Consider the following 21,416-nt stretch of genomic DNA (forward strand, 5'->3'; position numbering starts at 1 on the left):
CTTTCCCGTTAACCCGCGTTCCTCTTTCCTCGACGAACGTTGTTGTTGTCCTCCTCCTCGTCCTCCTCCTCCTCCTCCTCCTCCTCCTCCTCCTCCGACTCCCCCCCCTCCTCCGACGTTGCTACCAACGATACGTCCGCCGTTGTGTTTGCCGCCACCGATGCTGGTAACGCCGTTGCCACCGTTGCGGTACCCGTTGTTGTTGTTACCGCACTCGATCGTACAACCGGTTTTCCCACCGTGGTTTTCCACGTGGTTGTCGCCGGTTTTCTCACCGCCGTGGCAACGATGATCGAGATAATTCCCGTTGTTGTTGTTGTTGTTGTTGTGGTGGTTGTGGTTGTTATTGTTACCGCCGGTGTTGTTGGCGTTGCGATGATACGAGCCGTTCTTGACAGCGTGATTATTATTGCCAGAAGCGGCGTTGCCGTTACCGTTACCGTAATTCACGCTATTCCCACCACCGGCGAACGGAGATGGCCCTTTGCGGTTTACGTTAGGGAGGCGACCGCCTAGTGGCGTGGTCGCCATGCCCTTTCAAACGTTTCCCCGGTGCCCGCCAGCCTGATCACCAACTGCCCTCCTGGTCTCACCGATCCCAAGCAGCAATCGCACCACGCGCGACACGCGTCAGTTGTACCCCGGCCACCACCCGCGAGACGCGCCACGTTCGTCGAACACATCACTTATACCTCGGCCTCGGAGGAAGAAAGCTCGCCGATATATCTCTCTCGTTTTATCTCTCTCTCTCGAAACGATCTCTTTCCTTCTCTTTCTTTTCCTCTTCTTCTTCCTCGCGTCCTCTTCTTCTTCTTCTTCTTCTTCTTCTTCTTCTTCTTCTTCTTTCACCGCTTTCTCTCTCTCTCGCTCTCGCTCTAGCGCGCGCGCTCTCTCTCTCGCTCTCTCGCTCTTTCGCTCTCGCTCTCGCTCGCTCTCTCCTTATCTATCTAGCCTACCGCGCTCGATGCTTTCGATCGATATTCTCTACTCTCCTTCTCATTTCAACGCGGCAAACACATCTCGCTCTCTCGCTCTCTCTCTCTTTCTTTCTTTCTTCGACAGATGTTAGTCGAAATTTTTCCTCGGCTTTCGAATCCTTTCCGCTTCTTCCTTTTCCTTCTTTTACTTCTCCACCGTATTTTTCTTCTTTTTTTTATTTTTTTTATTTTTTTTTTTTTTTAATTTTTTTTTTAACAACACGGGTTCTCGGCAGCGTGCATTTGCGTCGCCCTTATCCGACGTATCGTCTCTTCTTGTCCGTTGCTCGTCGTTGTCGTCGTCGTCGTCGACCGGCGCTCTTACGTCCCTTTATCTCGCATTTCGCGTTAAACGATCGCTCTTCCCTTATATATTTCCACGTTGTTTTCCTCGCAAAAACAGTTTTCGCTCTCGATTAGGCTCTCCTTCCTTTGATCCTTTTACGGAACGTGAATCTCGAACGTGATTTCTCTTTCCAACTCGCCGCTAAAACGGTGTTCGTACTTCCATCATCGTTTGCCAAAATTTCGATCTGTAAAAAAAGAAGAAATACGATTCTTTGAAGCGTATTACTGCTGCCACCATACGCGACGTGTTCGTTTCTTTCTCACGATTCTCTCTCCCTCTCGATGCGTCTATCTATTTATTTATTTATTTTTTTTTTTTTCCTCTCCCACGGATTTTTCGTACTTTTCGTACGAACGAAGTGTTTTTGAAAAATCTTCGATGACGATTACTCCATCGTTATTTAAAACCTACGGATGTGTGCGTGTGTGATAATAATAATAATAATAATAACGGAAAATTCACGAATTCGGCGAAAAAAAAAAATTTTCTTCGATGAAGAAAGAGGGGTGGAGGAAGAGGAGGAGGAGGAAAAAGAAAGTTTACGAAAATCTCTAACCGTCTAAGTAAACTCGAAGACTCGATACGATAATACGGCGTGAAAGCGTTTCGTCGGTGGTCGATCGTCTTTCGACCGATTATCGTCTCTAACCTTTCGCAACGACCAGTTGTTGTCAACGTTGTCTCCTTTTGATCCCCGCAAATTGATATTCCCCGCTTGGAGAGAGAGGAATTCATGTCGGAGAGAACGATTAATTTTACCAACGGCATTTGGCAGAGATCCAACCATCCTCTATCTCTCTCTATATATACATCTCTCTCTCTTTCTCGCTCTTGCCCTCTCTCTCTCTCTCTCTCACTCTCTCGGCCGCAACACAATGTTGGAGACGATCAACCGCACGGGATATCAAATCGACCAAGGCACTCGTTCATTTTTATGGCTAGATTCAACCCCCCCTATCCCCTCCCCGGTTATAAAATCGGCCCGTCTCGCGATCGTGAAAAAAATTTCGAGCACGAAAGTCCCGAGATCGATCCGTTTTCGAATTTTTTACGCGTCGTGTTTCGTCGTCGAATCTTCGAAGCGACGGCAACTTCCCCGCGAAACAACGACGATGGATGGAAGAGGAGACGGAGAACGAAGAGAAGAGAAACGCAGCGAGGCGAAACAAATCGACAAACTTCGAGGATACGATCTATGGTGTACGATACTCGCTTCGAACTCGCCATTCGGGACGATCGTTTCGTAATCGTGGAAGCCACGATGATGACGATCGAGAGCACAAAAAAAAAAAGAGAGAAATTACACAAATATATATATTCCACGTACGTACCACGCACAGAGAAGAGTAGCCGAATATTTGGTAAGTCGAAGACAAAGCACGATCGCATCGTAGATTCTCCATTCGCGTCCCGTCCTTTTGTTCGCTCTTTCGTTCGCCGGTTTACGACACTCGAAAACTCCGCCGCTTATCTCGTTCCAACAAACAACTTTTTTTCCCCGTCAGCGCTCGGACCGATCCTCGTCGCTCGCCTCGTAACGACTTTTCGTTCGTAAACGCGATGGAGATCCTACGTACTCGAATTATCATTATTCTCTTCCAGTTATTATTTCTTCGAATAGAGTCGATCATTGAGCTATATCAAGGAAAAAAAAAAATGATCCATTTCGTGAAATCTTTTTTGCATCCTTTCGATATCCTATCGTTTCTACTATTCGCGTTTTCAACGACAAATTTTTTCTCCAAAATTTTTAAGAGAAAAAAAAAAAAAAAAAAAAACAAAATTATATCGCAAAAAAGATTATTCAACGATTCGCTGATTCATCGCGATAACGGTACGCGATAAACACTCGAAATATCTTACCGAATAATGTAATAACAGCAACGGTTAAATACGACTAACGTGCAACAAATCGGTACATCGAGTTGCAACGATCTTCTAAATTGCCCGTTCGCGTGTACCGTTCGGATATCAACACACCGAATCGATTATTCTCTCGTTCTTCTCGGACTTTTTGAATTTGTTTTCCCCGGATCGAAATTCAAAGATAACCAATCGATTTGAACGATTTATCGCAACGACTAATTATATTCAATGCTGTTTCGAAATTGTTATTCTTATCTTTAGCAATTGTCGACGGCAACGACGGCGCGGTAATCGTAACCGATAGATGATATTTTTGTCACGGCACTTTCCAAGAAAACTTCCGGACTTGTCTGTCTCTTTGTGCTCGGGCGAAACGTGATCCGATGACAAGAACGATTATCGGAACAACGACAATAGAGGCGATAACAGCTCTTTCGACCAAATCCCTTCTTCCTCATGTTTCGAATCCTCTCCAATCGCTCTAATTTTCCCTTCCGACTTTCCGACGAATGAAACAATGCGAGCAACCCGTGCCGTACGATCATCGTCGTCGTATCCTTCCACTGCATCGGCTCTGACCGCCCGCCTCGCACTGAATCGACCGTTACCCCTTCCCAAACCTTCCGCACCACTCTATCTCTCTCACCAACGCTACCACCACCACCACCACTACCACTGCTCGCTGCTTCCATCGCGCCATTACCATTACCACGAGGATCGCTGCAGTTATAGAATAACCTCGCTATTCCAATAACTTGTCACGAATTATTCCTACTATTAGATCTTCTATCAATCACGTTCCGCCGTTCAATCCATTTTACCGAATCTTCGAACGCTCGTTTACCCAACAACATATTTATGCGCATCGAATTCCTCTATTTTTTTTTCTTTTTCTTCTATTCGTTTTTTGTCCACTGTCCACTTTTCAACTTTTCCCCGATAAATTTCATTTTACACGCGCGCGTAGGTAAAAAATTTTATTTCTAACGCGTCGTGCATTTCTAAGGGGATATAAATAATTTTATAATAGAGTAAAATAACGGTCCATATTTTTCATCTTTTATCTTCAATCGATAACAAATTCATCGAATGATTTTTAGAGAAGGATTTCATTTTATAACGAATTATAGTCAAAATATATTCTAAAATCTCACGCATATATACTCTCACAAGTACAACAAAAGACTTATATACATATATATAAATATACAGCGGTATGAATAATTTTGGATGATATATATATATATGTGAAAATTAAAATCGAATGAAAATAAAATATATAAGCGAGATTATTCACGATCATGGATCGATTGACCTTGAGACTATATTTCAAGGCCATTGAAATCGATGAAGCGTATCCCGTTCGAAATAACCGATAGATATTTTTTTTTTTTTTTTTGCTTTTCTTTCATTTAAAATAACGTACGTATAAATTAAAGGCTACGAATATTTATAAATACGTTTCTTTTTTTTGTCATCAAGATTCTACGAAATGTATTCGATAAATTGTAACAATAACAGTATCGAATATAATCTCGATACAACGTATAATCAAAGAGACAAACATGCCTAAGTGGCATCTTGTAATCAGTTAGAAGAGAACTTTGAGATTATCGCGCTTACGTAATAGACTAGTTGCGCCAAACTACACAAAGGACTTTAACCAGTGTACAAATATAATATACAAAAAAAATATCGGCGTATAATTTAAAACACGATAATTTTTTTTAAAATTGGATTCGATGACTGGAGTTTTTTTTCTTTTTTTAACCGATTTCAATTTATCAAATTACGCGTAAAAAAAAAATTACTCGATCGAAATCGAGGAAAATTAAGAAGAGGAAAATTATTATATACATCGTTTTCGTCTAAACTAATCCGTCAAAAAAAAAAAAACTCGAGTTATTAAGTCTAATTTTAAAAATGTTATCGCATTTTAAAAGTGTACCACTTTTTTGACCGACCGTATATATACATACGTGTGATCCGTTAATAAGTGTATGAGTAAGTACATATGCGATTCGTTAATGACAAGTAAAGCGATACGGATAAAATATATACTCATATTTTTCTTTAGTTCCCGCATATGGAAATATATCCCTCTCCATCTATTATATATACGGGTATATAATCCTATGCATTCAATTTGTTATAAATATCGTGTGTACATTTAATATTATAACGACATTATAATAAACATTTCATCAGATTAGATAATACACACACGATATATATTTCTCGAACGAGATTCCTTCGGAAAAAGGAAAAAACAATTTTCAACGTGAATACTTTTAACATTTGAAAAAGGCGATAATAAATTATATTAGTAAATACGCGGCAAAGATATATTGAGTAATAATTCAAAAATGTGCAACGTGAAATGCCTCGCATAATACACTCGCTATTCCATTCTCGCTGTTTTCTTTTTTTTTTTTTTCAGAATCATCATCATCATGAACCGGGCGAAAAGATTTTTAAAAACATCAGGACACGATCTGATAAGATAAAAATCGATAAATCATCCTTCTAATCGCGATTTTTATTTTATCACAATTTTCACAGATTATTATCTACGATGAATTATTTATTCTCGTTGATGAAAATAATTTCGAGATTGTCGAACGTGTAACAAACAAAATTAACAATTATAATATTTCAAAAAAAAAAAAGAAAAAAATTTAATTCCAAGATGATAAAAAAATTCCTTTTATCTTCCCGTAACGATCTATCCTTCGATGGGTGAGTCGAGTTCGGATGGTAAAGAAGGGTAAAGGAAAACGAGTTTATTGCGCTCGGAGAGCGCAACTCAAAGGGGATCGAAGATATACGTGTATACGTTACACGTATACACGTGACATGAATAATTGTAACTTGACTGGTTACGCTTCACAATTAGTACCACATATGCGGTCATCATTGAACATTGTACGAGCTATAGGTAGCTGTGTGTGTGTGTGTGTGTGTTGGCATTGCTAATACATCCATACAAGTTTCACTGTCATCGACATCGTGCCCATGCTATGCGGTGTAGTTTCCGTTCCACCACGGCGTACCCATTGCCCTTTTTGCTTTTATCTAAATCTTTCCAATTAGTCATTTCCGCAGTTTTGTTTCAGTTTTCTGTTTCACTCTCTCTCTCTCTTCGTCCGATCTTATACCCTTATCGCAGAATGGACACAACAAACAAATACAAGAAGAAGAACCGAGAACGAGATTCTCCAACATCGATTGAATCGATAATGAACTCTTATCTCTTTCGCCAGATTGACGAAATAATCGTAGAAATAGAAATCGAATAAAACCCTGATCTGATATTGTCTCTTTAATTTCAAAAAAAAAAAAAAAAAAAAGAAAAAAATATGCGTATATGTATATTATATACATACATATCATTATAGATGTACACGATTATCATGCTATTCGTATGCAAGGAAAAAAAGACAATCCGCGACTGAAAAAAAAAAAAAAGCTAAAGAGCAAATGTAAATGAGAATAAGGGATGATACTATATCTTATGAATGAGAAAAAAGAAAGAAGAAAAAGAAGAAAAAAAAAAAAAGAAGAAATATGATTAAAGGAAAAAGCAAAGAGATGGCGTACGTAAGTACAAGTAGTAAACGAGTGTTAGCGAGAAGAGATGCGAGTTCTGTGTATTTGTCGTGTAAAAGCGCGCGCGTTTGTATATGCATGCACGTATAAATGTCGGGAGAAACGGAGGATGGGAAAGGGGGGCAAAGGAGAAGAAACAACATCTCCTAACTCGCTTGCTCGCACGCACGCACGGTCGATCGTTCCTGCTGGCAGCCATTTTGTGCTTGCCCGTAGACCCGACATTCTATCCTGGGAAAGTACTGTCCGTGATTCGTTTTATCCATCCACTTGTTTACCCGATTACGCGTTTTCCATTCACGAGAGACGAAAAGATATCGCGTAAAAAAATATGTATTTTCGTTCGAGGAACAAATTTTTTTTAAAAAATATCTTGATTCGCTCGTTGAACGATCGAACGTTTCGTGCAAGACAGGACAATTGGATTCCGCATCAAAATATATCCTTCCGTGGTCGATTCGGTATAACCTTGATTGTTTACTTACTGTGACCGCTTTTAGCGTTAAATTTCCTTACTTTTTTTTTCACCGCTTCAATAAGCAATAATAATTGCCAATGTTAAAAAGAGATGAATTTATCGAACAAAGGTTATCGTTCGCTTGATGACCGTGTGTCTAAAGTCAGCTATTTTAATCAATAGCAGAGATTACACCGATGTATACATATTTCTCGCTAATTAAAATATACTTTATACTTGTCATTGTTTCTCCATCATGATGAGTATGAAACGCAATATTTCGTTACTTCAAGGATTTTTATCGTTATCTGTGAAAACCAGAAATCTAAATCGGATGGAAAAAAATATCGAGCGAGATATATTAAGTGCCACGATATATATTGTGTATAACTTTGCTTCGATCGGAGAAACGAATAACGAAAGGTTGATGGAAAAAATAAAAAAAAAAAAAAATTATATAAAAAATTATATATGTAATAAACGAACGTAAAAGAAATCCATCGGATAATAAATATGCATGTTATTAATGAAATATTTACGAGTCGAAATGTAAATCGTATGCAGATGAATTGCTAACTTGTTTTTCGGAATTGTTGAAATTTAAACTTGGCTTCCTTTTATTTGCCGAAGTTCGAAAAATAAAAATCGTATTACAAGAAAGATTTTTAGAGTAAAGAAAAAAATAAATCGAAAAGTAGGTAATATTTAAATAATACGTGCACCGATTACGATGAAATATACCGAGATATATCGATCAATCTATCGATATTTTTTTATTTCACGACGATAATTTATCAATCTTACAAAATTAATTATTAACGATATCGAAAAATTGGCAACGATGTTTCGTCGATAATAATATCGTTAATTACCTCGAGAATCTTTCGAATTTCCCGCCTTTTTTTGCTTGCTTGCTCTTTTTTCCAAAAGTTTTATCTTTTCTCACATCGATCAAATTAATATTCGCTTTTAAAATTCGACTATATTTATTATTATCGATTATATAAAGTAAAAAACAATATCGTGGTAAATAAATAAAAATTGTAGAAAATATTATCGTGCGGAAGAATTTAAAGATAAAGATCGCAGATTCGATAAATAATATTTGAAAAATAAAAAGGTGAAACGATATATATATATATATATAATAGGATAGATAACTGCAACGCAATGAATCGTGATCTGTGTTTACATAAAAAAAAAACAACATTATAGCTATTATATTATCGCATCGATCGATCCGTTCGAGAGATTAATCTCGACAAAACTATAGTTTCGTTTTTACAGAATTCGTCCTGAATACCAGGTAGATTTAATACCATAAATGAGATATACGTTAAATTCGTATTATTACGTAAATCAAGGCAAGGTCATTGTTTATCTTCTAACTTGAGTTTACGTATCAAGCGGCTTACGTTAATACCTGAATTAGTTGGCTAAAAAAAAAAAAAAATAATCGAAAATTTAATGATATTTAATCACAAAGTTATTATACAGATATATATATATATATATATATACCATAATTTTTCGTTTATTTCATTTGTTCATATCCATTTATCATATTTTTTTTCTTAATAAATCTGTTTTTAACTTTCTTATCTTAATGTGAATCCAATAATTCATTTCCATTTTTTTTTTCAAGTTTATAGCAGCAGCATATAACATCAAGTCCAATGGACTGTGATATCATTATTCAAAATTCATACAACGATAATTGAATTCTGGTAATGTTTCCATTGTGCTAAATAAGATTTTTTTTCCTTAATTGAAATGATGATGAGACGGAAATAATTTGTAAAATGCGTATCAAATATTAAACACTGATCGATTCCTATTTGCGAAGATGACCTAGTGAACTTTCAAATAAAGATGAAGATAGAAAGACGTAAAGACGAGGTCGCGTCTATTGTGATCGTAATCGATCGTAAGCCACGTTAAGTCCGCATCGTTGCATGACATACAATGGTCCACGATGATGTTACGCGAAATATTGTCTTCCATCTAATCGTGCTAAAAACATTAGAAACGATCGAAAGGGCAGTCAATGTACATGGCATGTGCAAATAATGTACGCATTATACTGCGAACTATACGATACCGGTTCTACAGAAGGCAAGCTGAAGGATCGCTACGGTTCAAAGTGGGAGAATGTGTGCATCGCATGTATATATCGTCGCGTACCGGCTTTTCTATGGTTCGACAACGCCACGCAAACGCAACACTAAACTATTCGAATACGCACACGCGCTACGCCACGCTACCACGGGACGACGTGAGACGAGACGAGACGAGACGGCACGAGACCGAATGAGACGGGATGAGACGGGACGAGACGAGATGAGACCGAATGAGACAAGATGAGACGAGACGGGACAGGACGAGACGAGACGAGACGAAACGAGACGGAATGGAACGGAACGGAACGGAATGGAACGAAACAATACGAAACGAAACGAAACGAAACGAAACGAAACGAAACGAAACGAAACGAAACGAAATGAAACGAAACGAAACGAAGCAATACGACACAATGCGACACACCACGCACTAGGTAAGTGGTGAATATATACGTGCTCGATAAAAGCGTGCACACTGTCGTGCACCACGTATGGATAAAAAGTACAACGTTGTGTGAATCGATGGAAATACAAGCTTCTTACCATCGTGCGCTTTTATCGAAGGCTGGATAGGTTTGCGTGTTGATCGTTTCAAAAATCCATCCTTTCTTGCCAGACTCGAGATTCTTTTTCCTTCCGTCGATGCTCCCGTTATTGTTCATGTGGATTCATCGAGGATGGTGTATTCCAGAAGGTAATCCAATTCCAAGAAAGATGACCAATTTTCCGAGTATTGTCGAGTGTCTCATGACGCGTAGTAAATTCACCTCACGACCTCGTTCCCACGCACCTACATAACCACGCATAAACGAATACACTAGTAACAACTATCATTCAACCAGATCTCGATATGTTTAAATACACAAGCGCTCGGGTCCGTACACATTTTTGCAAACACATATATATTCGCACTGTATGCACTGTTTGCGAATTGTGTATACTTAAGCTTGATTATCCATGCGACACACTACATGTTCTTCTTCTTTTTCGGTAGTGGCGTTAACTAACCGGTGTGGCTCGTCCACCTTCACTCTCACTCACTCGTTTCAACCTTGCTTTGTTTCTCTCCGTTTCTAATTTCCTCCGATTTTTCCCTCCCCCCCCTCTCTTCTTTTTTTACATTCTATTATATTTTTCCAATTCTCTTAAGCTTTCGAAGTAAACACACATAGTGATCGGACACAGTTTTTCGTCACACTCGATAAACACGAACATGCGACGAAGGAACAAACATACGTAGCACTTTCCCAAAGTCCGAGAACACGTAAGTACATTGTACGCGATTCCCTTTTACGAGACCACATTCGTAAGCCTGAATAGATTCGATAATTGCCTCTTCTCCGAGTTCTGAATGTGTGTAGACAAAAAAGATATAGTATAATTAGAAATTACGAAACTGACATCGCCGTTTGATCAACCAGCCATACTTGCAATATATGTCCGGGCGACACTCGTTACAAGCAGAATACACAAAACACAACGAACGGGACGCTAATACTAACACAGAAACGAACATGCCCGTGCGCATTCGTTCGTTTGTCGTTTGCTCGCGTGCTCGGCCTACTACACGCGCAAGGCACACAGAGTCAGAGCTATCGAGAAAGATAGAAATAGTAGGATGAAAAAGGGAAAGGAAAGAGAAGATCGGAGCATCTACGAGAGCGAGAACGAAAAAATATAGTAGGTGCGTGCGTGCGTGCGTGCGTGCGTGCGTGCGTACGTGCGTGCGTACGTGCGTGCGTCGTGCGTGCGTGCGTGTGTACGTACGTGCGTGCGTGCGTGCGTGCGTGCGTCGTACGTGCGTGTCGTATATGTATTATGTGTACGTATTGTGTTTGTATATGTACGTGTAGAAAAGAGAAGTTGCACGCAGCACCCTATCCGTCTCTATCTGGTAGCTATCGAGGATACACGATTATCATGCGCACTCTCTCTTTTTTCGTTTCCACTCGATGCCTCTGTTTCAGTTCCTGCATTTGTAAACGTCTACCGGTCTTCAACTGATCCGAATCGGTGTTCTTCGTTTCGATCGCGCACTCTCACAAACAAACACACATACCGACTGTAGTCTACTCGTGTATACATCGAGAGACGAAGCAGAACTCCTTCGTCGTCTCGTTCGGCCGACGCCGCGCGAGAAATATACACACTTTCTTTTCGAAATATTGAATTTTTCTCGCACTTTGACACTTTCGAATCTTATTGATGCTACGCCAAAGTACCGTAAGTACACATACCTCGTCTATTTATTCGAAAAATCCCGATTTTCCGGGCTGTGACGAGTAAAGAAAAAATGCAGACACCGCACCTCCCTTGTCAGAAAGCACTCACGGCAGACCGCAACACATGGCTACGGGCCTCCACCAAGATCGGGCGTCCTCGACTGTATTCGGCAAACTACGGTTAGGACCGTATCTATCGCTTCGGTTACCCTTCTGTTTCCATATAAAAAAGAAATGAATCCTGTCATTGTACAAATAACATTCAATAGACCAAATAATCTATTGCTTTATACATTATAAATACAATTTTCGATGATTCTCGTTATTCATTCCATATATATATATATATACATATATATATATATATACACATATATGTATACATATATACATACATACATACATATATATATATTGAAATTTATAGAACATATAAATTGTAGTTTCGATTTGAATATATTGAAGTTTATTATACATATTGTGTTATTCACATTTTATTAATTTATATATCGTTTTATTATATTATACTATCATAAACATAATGATTCGTTATTAGTCCAAAATTATAATAAGTATTTTAAAGCGTTGAAAGATATTGTTAAGAAATTGAAATACATTTTTGTAATTCAAAAATGTTGATCAGTTTCAGAATTTCATAAAAAAAATAAATATTATATATATACATATAAGAAAGCAAAAAAAAAAAAAAAAAAACAAAAAAGGAGCGAAATCAATAGAAAAAAAAAAAGATAAAAGATAGGGGAAGGGGCGCTTGGTTATTGGTTTCCGGTGCTGGCCAACCGTTAGGAGCCGGGCGAGGGTTCTGCACAGGCGTCCTCCGTCGTCTTCTACCGAAGGCCGTGTGGTGTCACGGTGAGCGTGGCAAAACCCGGAAAGAAGAAAAGAAGCCGAAGGAGCGTGAAGAAGTACGAAGGAATACGAAGGAGCCCGAAGGAGCTAAAAGACTCTCCTCCTATTTCTTCTCTTCATCATCTTCTTTTAGTTTTCTTCACCGAAACCAGCTCCTGATTATCAGTATAGTACATACATATACGTATAATATAACGAAATAAAATTTTGATTCTTTTCCCATTGTCTTTATAATTTTTACTAATTTTTTTTTATACGAATTTTTATTAATATTTAAATCACAATAGATCTGATACGAGATTTAATAATGAAAATGAAATCATCATCATAGTTTGGCAAATTATTAAATAAATTATTTCATGCAAGTATGTAAAATAATCTTGCTACTTTTTTTGTTTTCTCTTCTTTTTATTTTCTTTCCTTTTTTTTTCTTTCTTCATTTTTACGTTACACACACACAGATAATATTTATATATTTATAAATTATATTTCTTTTCGATAATATCAATGTATGATATATCGTATCTTTATGTGCATGTATTATAAACGATCAAATTAATATCGTATTATATACTTATTGACTTTGATCTTTGACAATTTCGCAATGTGTCCTCCAAGGTCCCATCTGTAGTTGATACAGAACATTTTATTTCCTTCCATTGCTCTTTATGTCGCTCTTATTCTTTCTCTCTTATTATCTCTCCTCGTCACAACTCCTCCCCACTCTGCACCGATACCACGCCACTTTTTCTACAACACCCTTCTATATGTATATCCACACCACAGACGAGATATAGAATAGACCTCTCATACAATGCTCTTTTTTTTATCTCGAAATTCGAGGATTATATGACCCTTTACCATTTTCGTGTCATATGCGACGTTATCAATTTCGTATGGTATAAGATAAAAAACATTAGTAAAAGTTGAAAATCGAAACTAAATATTTCTATAAAATTACGAATTATGTTATTAAATTTTATATTTTTATATTTCAATAAAAATTGGATACTTGATTTTAAACGAAACTTATTAATTTTAATTTCCAAAATAATTTCCAAATATGATTCTTTTTTTATTCATGAGAAAACTTTCAATAATTATTGTTTAAATGAAAAAAAATATAATTTGAGAATTACTTAGCAATTTTTTTTAATAAAACATTAAATTTTAATTATATCAAAATATTATTATTAATATAATATATAGATTTAATTATGTGTTTTTAATTGTATGTAATTGATTTTTCATTGATTTTTCAACTTATTAATTTTAATTTCCAAAATAATTTCCAAATATGATTCTTTTTTTATTCATGAGAAAACTTTCAATAATTATTGTTTAAATGAAAAAAAATATAATTACTTAGCAATTTTTTGAATAAAACATTAAATTTTGATTATATCAAAATATTATTATTGATATAATATATAGATTTAATTCTGTGTTTTTAATTGTGTATGTAATTGATTTTTCACATAAAATTCATTTATGTAAAAATATATTTAAAACGAATATACATTATAAAAATATCAAATCATAATAAGCTAAATATTGAGTCAATATACAAGCAAATATTAGCTGTATTATTAATGCATTAAATTTTCTTTAGAAATCTTTTCATAACTATTATGTACAACTCATTTTCTATGATTAAATTCAATACAATTCTTACATCAGTTAAAGAAAAGTGGATCGTTATGGATGTAAGAAATACTTTGATTGTTTTTTTAATATTTTAAAAACAGGACACAAAGTTCATAAAATGAAAAATATATATATTGTATCACAGTATGTATAAATGTATATATATACACACATATATTAAGTTCATTTATTTAATCGGTTTTTCAAGTATCATTTCTTTTTCGTCGATAATTCTTAGTTCCCATAATGAACCGTACATACGACGTGATTCATGGCTAAGAGCAAACATACATGGCAATTCGTTCTTAATTAAACGATAGCTTTAGAAAAACTTAACGTTTCAAAATTTTCAAATAAACTTATAATTTGTTTCATGATATAATTTTCGTGGAAACATGTATTTTTTAATAAAAAAAAAGTTTTATGCATCTTGTATTCTAGTAATTGTTGTATCTCTTCTTTTGTTATATTCTCAATAGTATAATATAAATTCTGAAATATTTATCTGTTAATAATGTAATACTAGTATTACATAATATGTACTAATAATAAATTTATCTAAATATAAATATGAAATCTAAATATAAAATATAATCTATTTTTCAAGAAAAATTACATTTTTAACTCGTATTTCTTTACACATGTATAGAACTGTTCTATTAAAAGCAGGAAGGTGACGTGTGCTAAGTTTTAAAAGAACTAAGTGATCTATTTATTATCATAGTAAATAATATCTATGTAATGCAATATTTCCATAATTCTAATAAATGTAACATGTTGTGAGATAAATTTCAAAGTTTTTACAACTTTTACTGATCCAATTTACAAATGTTAATAATTTATTGATCTTAGAGATATACTTAAAATACACTTAATCTTAGAAATTATTTTTTCTAATAAAATATATAATAATTCTTGTTTAGAGTATTTTTTTAAAAAATTATTAAAACAATAATGACACAAATATTTTCTTAAAAAATTGGAAAAAATTAAAATGTAAAATTGTGTATTTCTTTTCGTGTTTCTCTCTTCAGCTCCAATCCCTTTTGTCCTCTTTCTCTCTTTTTCCTTTGTTTACAATCTCTCGTCAGTTATTTATTGTTGAACGTTAGTAATTGAACGATGCCTCGAAACGAAATAAAATGAACTTTGGATGAAATTTTTGCTTCTTATAAAATAGAATTTATTCCAAAATTATTCAAGAAAGAATGGAAAAAAAATATTAATTATTATTATTTTTGATAGATTTGATCGATCAAAGTCTCACAGAATTATTTTTATCGATGAAATTCAAACGAAATAGGATTCAAATATTCTCAACATATATATATATATATATATACATCTTCGTTTGATTCTCTCTCTCTATCTCTCTCTATTCGCTTATTCACTCTCTCTTTCCTCTCTCCGTCTCCCTGTCTGTTCCTTCTGTTTCCCTTTCAATTTCTTACGAAATCGATTTACGAAAAATCATTGGAACGCGTTTTGAATGAAAAATTAGAACAGAAAAGGGAGAAACACGAAACGACAGAAAAATTTAGAAAAGATAACAATGTTCGTTGTTCTAAGTTTAGTAAGTATGTCCGAGCCACGAGCGAAAAGCAACGTTGTCAACGAATCGATATCCGGATGGGCGTGGCCTTGTCGATCCTCGCGGATGCTATAACATGGAATTTCTCGATGCGATCGCGGAATTATCGTTCGCAAAAATTCGCTAAAAATTAAATTCGAACGAACACACTGTTTATTTGACTACTTGACGCCTATGCCCTTTGCACAAGTTTTTACCAAAACAAAATTTATTTTATTTTCGTTTACTTTTTTTCTCCTTCGCGTATTACAATATTAATTTCCAACCTGAATAGAATTTCAACAATCTCGATATTATTAAAAATTGTATAATTTTTTTAATTCCTTTTATTTTCGACCTTTCTTTTTTAATCACATATAATAATTTTGTTATATAATTTCATATAATATATATATATATATAATATTAAAAACGAGATTATATCGTTTCTGTATTATTTCTGAGTTTATAAAACATAATAAGAGTTGAAATTATTTATTTAAAAAATATGAAAAGATTCAATGGAAAAAAAAATTTGATCAAGCGTGAGTAGGACGTTCCAGAAGCCTAGTTGAAGCATCGAGGAACCGATTGGAAAGGACTGACAGTGTTCCGAATAGTGAAAAGAAGAAAGGACGAGAGGGGAGGGGGGAGGGGTTGAGAAAAGGGAGCTTGGAACATGATGCATAGAGAGGGGAGGGCGGGGTAAGGTCAGAGGAAAAGACAGGGGACAGTACGCGAGAAGAGTATTCGCAGCATGTGGTCTCGTCAACCCTCTTGCACGCTTTTCTTTTCACTTATCTCTCTCTCTCTCTCTCTTTCAAGGCCTATGTGTACCTCGTGTTTTCGTCTACCTTCGCACACCGATTTCGTACTTTCATTACCGTTGCTCCATTTGAATTTCCCCTTGGGTTCAAAACTTACTTTCTACCTACCTCTCTTTGTAAATACTAATTGCTCTATACAAACATCCGAAATGTACTTAACGTTTTCCTTGTCTGTGTAAACTTCCAACAAATTTTTTTTGTCCTCTTCCATTATACGCCTTTTCCTCTATTTTTTTATTATTATTATTATGCATCTATTAATTATATTTATATACATCATTTCTTTTTTCACTCTTTTTTTCAATTTTCAATTTATTATGCGAAACATCGTAAAAATACGAGGCAATATAATCTCGCAAATTTTTTTCAAATATTTTTTGTTTTATCTCTTTCGTCTTTCTTCCTTCTCTTCTTTTTCAAATTTATTTCTTCCAATACGAAGAAATATATACACAAGTGGATATACTTGAAAATAAATTGAACATCTTCTCGATTTTATTTACGCTATTTGTTATATAATGTATATAAAGTATCGTAAGTAGCATAGATTATTAGCAATAAAAAGCGAACACAGATTATAAAATGGATGATGATTAATTCCGATGGATTGAAAAAAAAAAAAAAATGAGAGAAAAATTAGAGAGTGCTCGTGAAATGGCTCGGAGACGGCAGGTAGGGAAATCTGTAGTTACGTTACTGAACGACTACCCTCTAGCGATTCGCTAAGTTGCTAGGATACACCCCATGTTCGAACCCTCCCACGATTCGGCTATCGGTGCCCTTCTACCTTTCATCGCGTTGCTTTTACTGTAAGAAAAACATCAACCAGCTAAACTAGAAGCAGATTCAAAGCAAAATTCTACCGTTCTAATTTACTGTTAATGTTTTCTTTTATTTGCTCCTTTACTTTGTAATCCTAAATGATTGTCAACATTTATCTTGTTAATTTTAGATTAGGGATTATTCCATTCGATAAGTTTGTTGACGAAAAATCTTTTTTCACGATAGAATGATTTAAAAATATGTTTCAAAGATTAACATAAAATATTAAAATTATGTTTATAAATATGCATATATATATATATATGTATGTATATATGATGTATGATAAGATCATAAGATCAACAAAAATTTATTTAATTTATTTCTCTTTCATTATAACATTCACAATGTATTCATTAAAATTTTACACATATTATTATAAATTATTCCCAATATTTCTCTCGTCTAAGCCAAATTCACTATTGCTATTTGATTTAAACATAAAATCAACTGCATTTGTACGCATGCTTTCATTAAATTTTAATGATCGGAACAGTTTTCTAATCGATGAAATAACCGACCTGATATTTAAATTTTTGTACTTAGGGTTTCTCTTTCCAATATACATGTTACTCGTTTCGCAAGTATATCACGTATAGTATATTATATATACTTGCTACCTGAACAACTGTACTTTATAAAAACATCAATACAGCGCGCAACATCTTTATACAATATATATAATTTTTGAAGAAATCAAAACACGTGTATTATTAATATATGAGATGATATATTAATATAAATTAGAAATAAATATAAAAATATAAATAACACTTACCGTTTCCTTCTGAAGACCGGAAGTTGTTCCAGATTTTTTAGTAGTGACATCTTTCGTATTTGACGTGAACTTATCTATTCGACATGTACCGGTTTATTCGGTAACCGGTACTAACCCCAAACATGAAATCAAACACTTTATCATACACTATAACAAATTATTTCACATCCACACTTTTTAAAGATTGTGATAACTCAAAGGAATACCATTAAAATTTAATAATAATATGTAATTTAAGTAGAATTACTCATAAATACACGCTCAAAATGGCAACTCACGAACCAATCGTCTCTGCTTGTGCGTTTACAGTACTGATGTTAAGACTTTGTGGTCAAAATAACAACTGTAAAATCAAAAATTTCTATCGCATTCTTGATAAAATAAACAATAAATAAATCGAGCATATAATGTAAATCAATTATAAGTGAAAGTAATCTTTATTATGTTATCGGTATATATAATATAAAATTTGAAAATTATTATGTCGCATGTTGAAATTGATTAAGGTATGTAAAATCCGGCAGTCACAGGTCGGAGCGCCACTAGTGTCATGGCCTTTTCCTGTTCACGCTTACTCCAAAGAAGACGTGAACGAAAGTTGTATGGTAAGGAATTCGAAAGTTCGATGTCTTTACCCGACCGGTTGTGTTGAAAAAGGTGATATTGAAAAATATTAAAAATTTATGAAAAGTAATTCGTGATTAAAATATATAATACGCTCTAGAATTTATCAGTTAAAAGTGTTCTCGGTCGACCACATGGCCACATGTCTTTATGATACTCGTATACGTTTCATATCAACAAAGTTATGGCGTTTCATAAATAACATTCAAAACAATTATAAATGTCAAATCGAAAAGAAATTGTGTCTAATGTGCATATTTCAAGTTTTCCGTTTTGTTATAATTTGTGTCAAATTTTGCATTTGAACTAAACAATGTTTATGTATCTTTTATTTCTTTTTCTTCTTAACAATGTATTACGTTAATTATCATACGACATGTATAAAAATTATTTGAATTCGTGAAAGATTATTTTTTAAGTATATTCGATAGCTAATAATATTTTTTTTAGCAACAATTATTATTTGAGCATTCTGTAATCAATACATATTTTTTTTCACAATATATATTTTTCTTTATCCTTTAATATTAAATTTACAATACGTGACAATCTATATTAAATTTTCAATTAATAAATATATTATATTTCTATATTTTTATTTATCATACACAAATACATTAATTAAGATTAATATCATTAAGATAATCCATAAATATATATATATATATATTTTATTTATAACAAGTTTTTAATGATAATTTATATTTTATAGATAAATCATGGCTGAAATGGAAACATATGATGATATAGTGGTACCTACCACGACGACATTACCAGTGGCCCTTTCTGCAGAACTACCTGAAATTAAATTATTTGGTCGCTGGAATTGTGATGATGTACAAGTGAATGATATGTCTTTACAAGATTATATTGCCGTTAAAGAGAAAAATGCAAAATATTTACCACATTCTGCTGGACGTTATGCCGCAAAAAGATTTCGGAAAGCGCAATGTCCTATAGTCGAACGTTTGACAAACTCTTTAATGATGCATGGTAGAAATAATGGGAAAAAGTTAATGGCAGTAAGAATTGTAAAACATGCCTTTGAAATAATTCACCTGCTCACGGGTGATAATCCTTTACAGGTAATTAATATTTTAAATCATTATTTTAACATTTTTATGTGAAAGTTACAATAAAAATACATTTATGTTTGAATAAAGGTTCTTGTGACTGCTATCATCAATTCTGGACCTAGAGAAGATTCTACGCGTATCGGTCGAGCCGGTACAGTTAGGAGACAGGCGGTGGATGTTTCTCCGTTACGACGAGTAAATCAGGCTATTTGGTTGTTATGTACAGGTGCTAGGGAAGCCGCGTTCCGTAATATTAAAACCATCGCCGAATGTTTAGCCGATGAACTCATTAATGCTGCCAAAGGTTCGTCTAACTCTTACGCGATTAAAAAGAAAGACGAACTCGAACGTGTTGCTAAATCTAATCGATAAATATGTTCATTCGTATAAAAACATAAAAATAAATGATCTATCTTTAAAACGAATTTTGTTATATATTTGTATATATATACCCTATTTCTATCATTAAAGTTATTCATTAATATTATTATCGCAACAGTTGAGAAAATCGAACGCATATTAATTAGAATTTAATTTTATTATATAAAAATGAAAAAATGAAATTGAAAGTGATTCGATTCAAAAAAAAAATATAAACAATGTTTAGAAATTAATTTTCTACATAGTTACACGTATCAAATGTGGTTGGTAGTTTATTCGGTAACGGTGGTGCTGTGATGCAGTGTTACCACTACAGAAAATATATCGTAATAATTCCGACATTGACTCGAATCGAATGGTCGCGTAATTGGTTTTTATTTTAAGCGGATCGTACGTGTACGATCATGTCAAAAATACTGAAAAAGGTAAGATAATTTATATAATTAAATGTAATGGATAACACGTATCGAATAATAATTTTTTTATTTCTGAAATATGATCTTATCATCTCGTTCAAAACATAACCAAATTATTAATATATAATAGTATGGTATAGTAAATATTTATAACATTTATTAATGTTTTCCGATTCATTTTATTTGAACATGGTATCTATTTATTCGTAGACAACAGGATTAACGGGACTTGCCGTGTCCTCGAATCCTCGTTTGGAACTTAGTGTATTATACGATAGAATTTTGCGACTTTCAAGTCATTTGCCGAAGGAATATATTTACAGAAAGTCTGTCGAGAATTTGGCGAAGGAAAGAATAAATATCGTGAAAGAGGTAATTTTTCACTTAAAAATTGTTTTGTTGTACTTTGCATGAAAAATATTTGAAATAGATTTTTATAACGAATTACTAATATAACGTATTTAACATTACAGAATGAAAATATTGCCGTTATAGAAGAAAAGATAAATCAAGGACAAGTAGAAGAATTAATAAACCATGCGAAAAACGAAATATTCTTGATACAAGATATAATTGAACAGCGACCATGGGAAAACTTGATGGAGAAAGCACCACCGCATCAATGGACTTGGCCAGCTTACAAATAATTTTAATTGTTTTTAACATATTTGTAAATAGCATTGAATAAGCTTATGCTTATCAATTTTTGATGTAATCCAATTGTAGATTAAATTATGTATCTGTATATCACATAGCCAACAATTGTGTTCATTTGTAGCTTTCCTAATATGAGATGAGTATATAG

General features: G+C 34.2%; 3 protein-coding genes across 10 annotated transcripts in view; 2 read left to right on the plus strand and 1 right to left on the minus strand.

The window, feature by feature from the left end:
- Window positions 1-18,429, minus strand: part of LOC409729 (zinc finger protein 608) — a 31,459-nt gene extending 13,030 nt beyond the window's left edge. The window contains exons 1-4 of one of the 7 annotated variants that reach the window (XM_016912101.2): window positions 18,115-18,429; window positions 11,616-11,813; window positions 9,922-10,168; window positions 1-1,510 (exon numbers count right to left, since the gene is read on the minus strand). The exon at window positions 1-1,510 is cut by the window's left edge and continues 2,664 nt beyond it. In XM_016912101.2, coding sequence (XP_016767590.2) covers window positions 1-531 — 531 coding nt within the window. In that variant the 5' untranslated portion in view covers window positions 532-1,510; window positions 9,922-10,168; window positions 11,616-11,813; window positions 18,115-18,429. Of the gene's footprint in view, window positions 1,511-9,921; window positions 11,814-18,114 lie in introns of all 7 variants that reach the window. The other 6 variants (XM_016912099.2, XM_016912098.2, XM_016912100.2 and 3 more) reach the window with 6 other exon arrangements.
- LOC409728 (40S ribosomal protein S5) lies at window positions 18,325-20,239 on the plus strand. Of its 2 annotated transcripts, none has more exons than XM_006570237.3 (3): window positions 18,325-18,719; window positions 19,451-19,823; window positions 19,902-20,239. In XM_006570237.3, exons 2-3 carry the CDS (start codon window positions 19,458-19,460, stop codon window positions 20,184-20,186), a joined length of 651 nt encoding a protein of 216 aa, XP_006570300.1. In that variant the 5' UTR covers window positions 18,325-18,719; window positions 19,451-19,457; the 3' UTR covers window positions 20,187-20,239. The 2 variants fall into 2 exon arrangements, with proteins under 2 accessions (XP_006570300.1, XP_006570299.1); XM_006570236.3 differs by having other exon boundaries at window positions 18,626-18,771.
- A 220-nt stretch (window positions 20,240-20,459) lies between these two features.
- Window positions 20,460-21,365, plus strand: LOC413014 (NADH dehydrogenase [ubiquinone] 1 alpha subcomplex subunit 5). Its single transcript, XM_396465.6, has 3 exons — window positions 20,460-20,620; window positions 20,822-20,983; window positions 21,085-21,365. The coding sequence occupies exons 1-3, from the start codon at window positions 20,600-20,602 to the stop codon at window positions 21,256-21,258; spliced, it is 357 nt and encodes a 118-aa protein (XP_396465.2). The 5' UTR covers window positions 20,460-20,599; the 3' UTR covers window positions 21,259-21,365.
- Window positions 21,366-21,416: the final 51 nt, after the last annotated feature.

The sequence above is a fragment of the Apis mellifera genome, linkage group LG5 (assembly GCF_003254395.2).
Source record: "Apis mellifera strain DH4 linkage group LG5, Amel_HAv3.1, whole genome shotgun sequence".
NCBI lineage: Eukaryota > Metazoa > Arthropoda > Insecta > Hymenoptera > Apidae > Apis > Apis mellifera.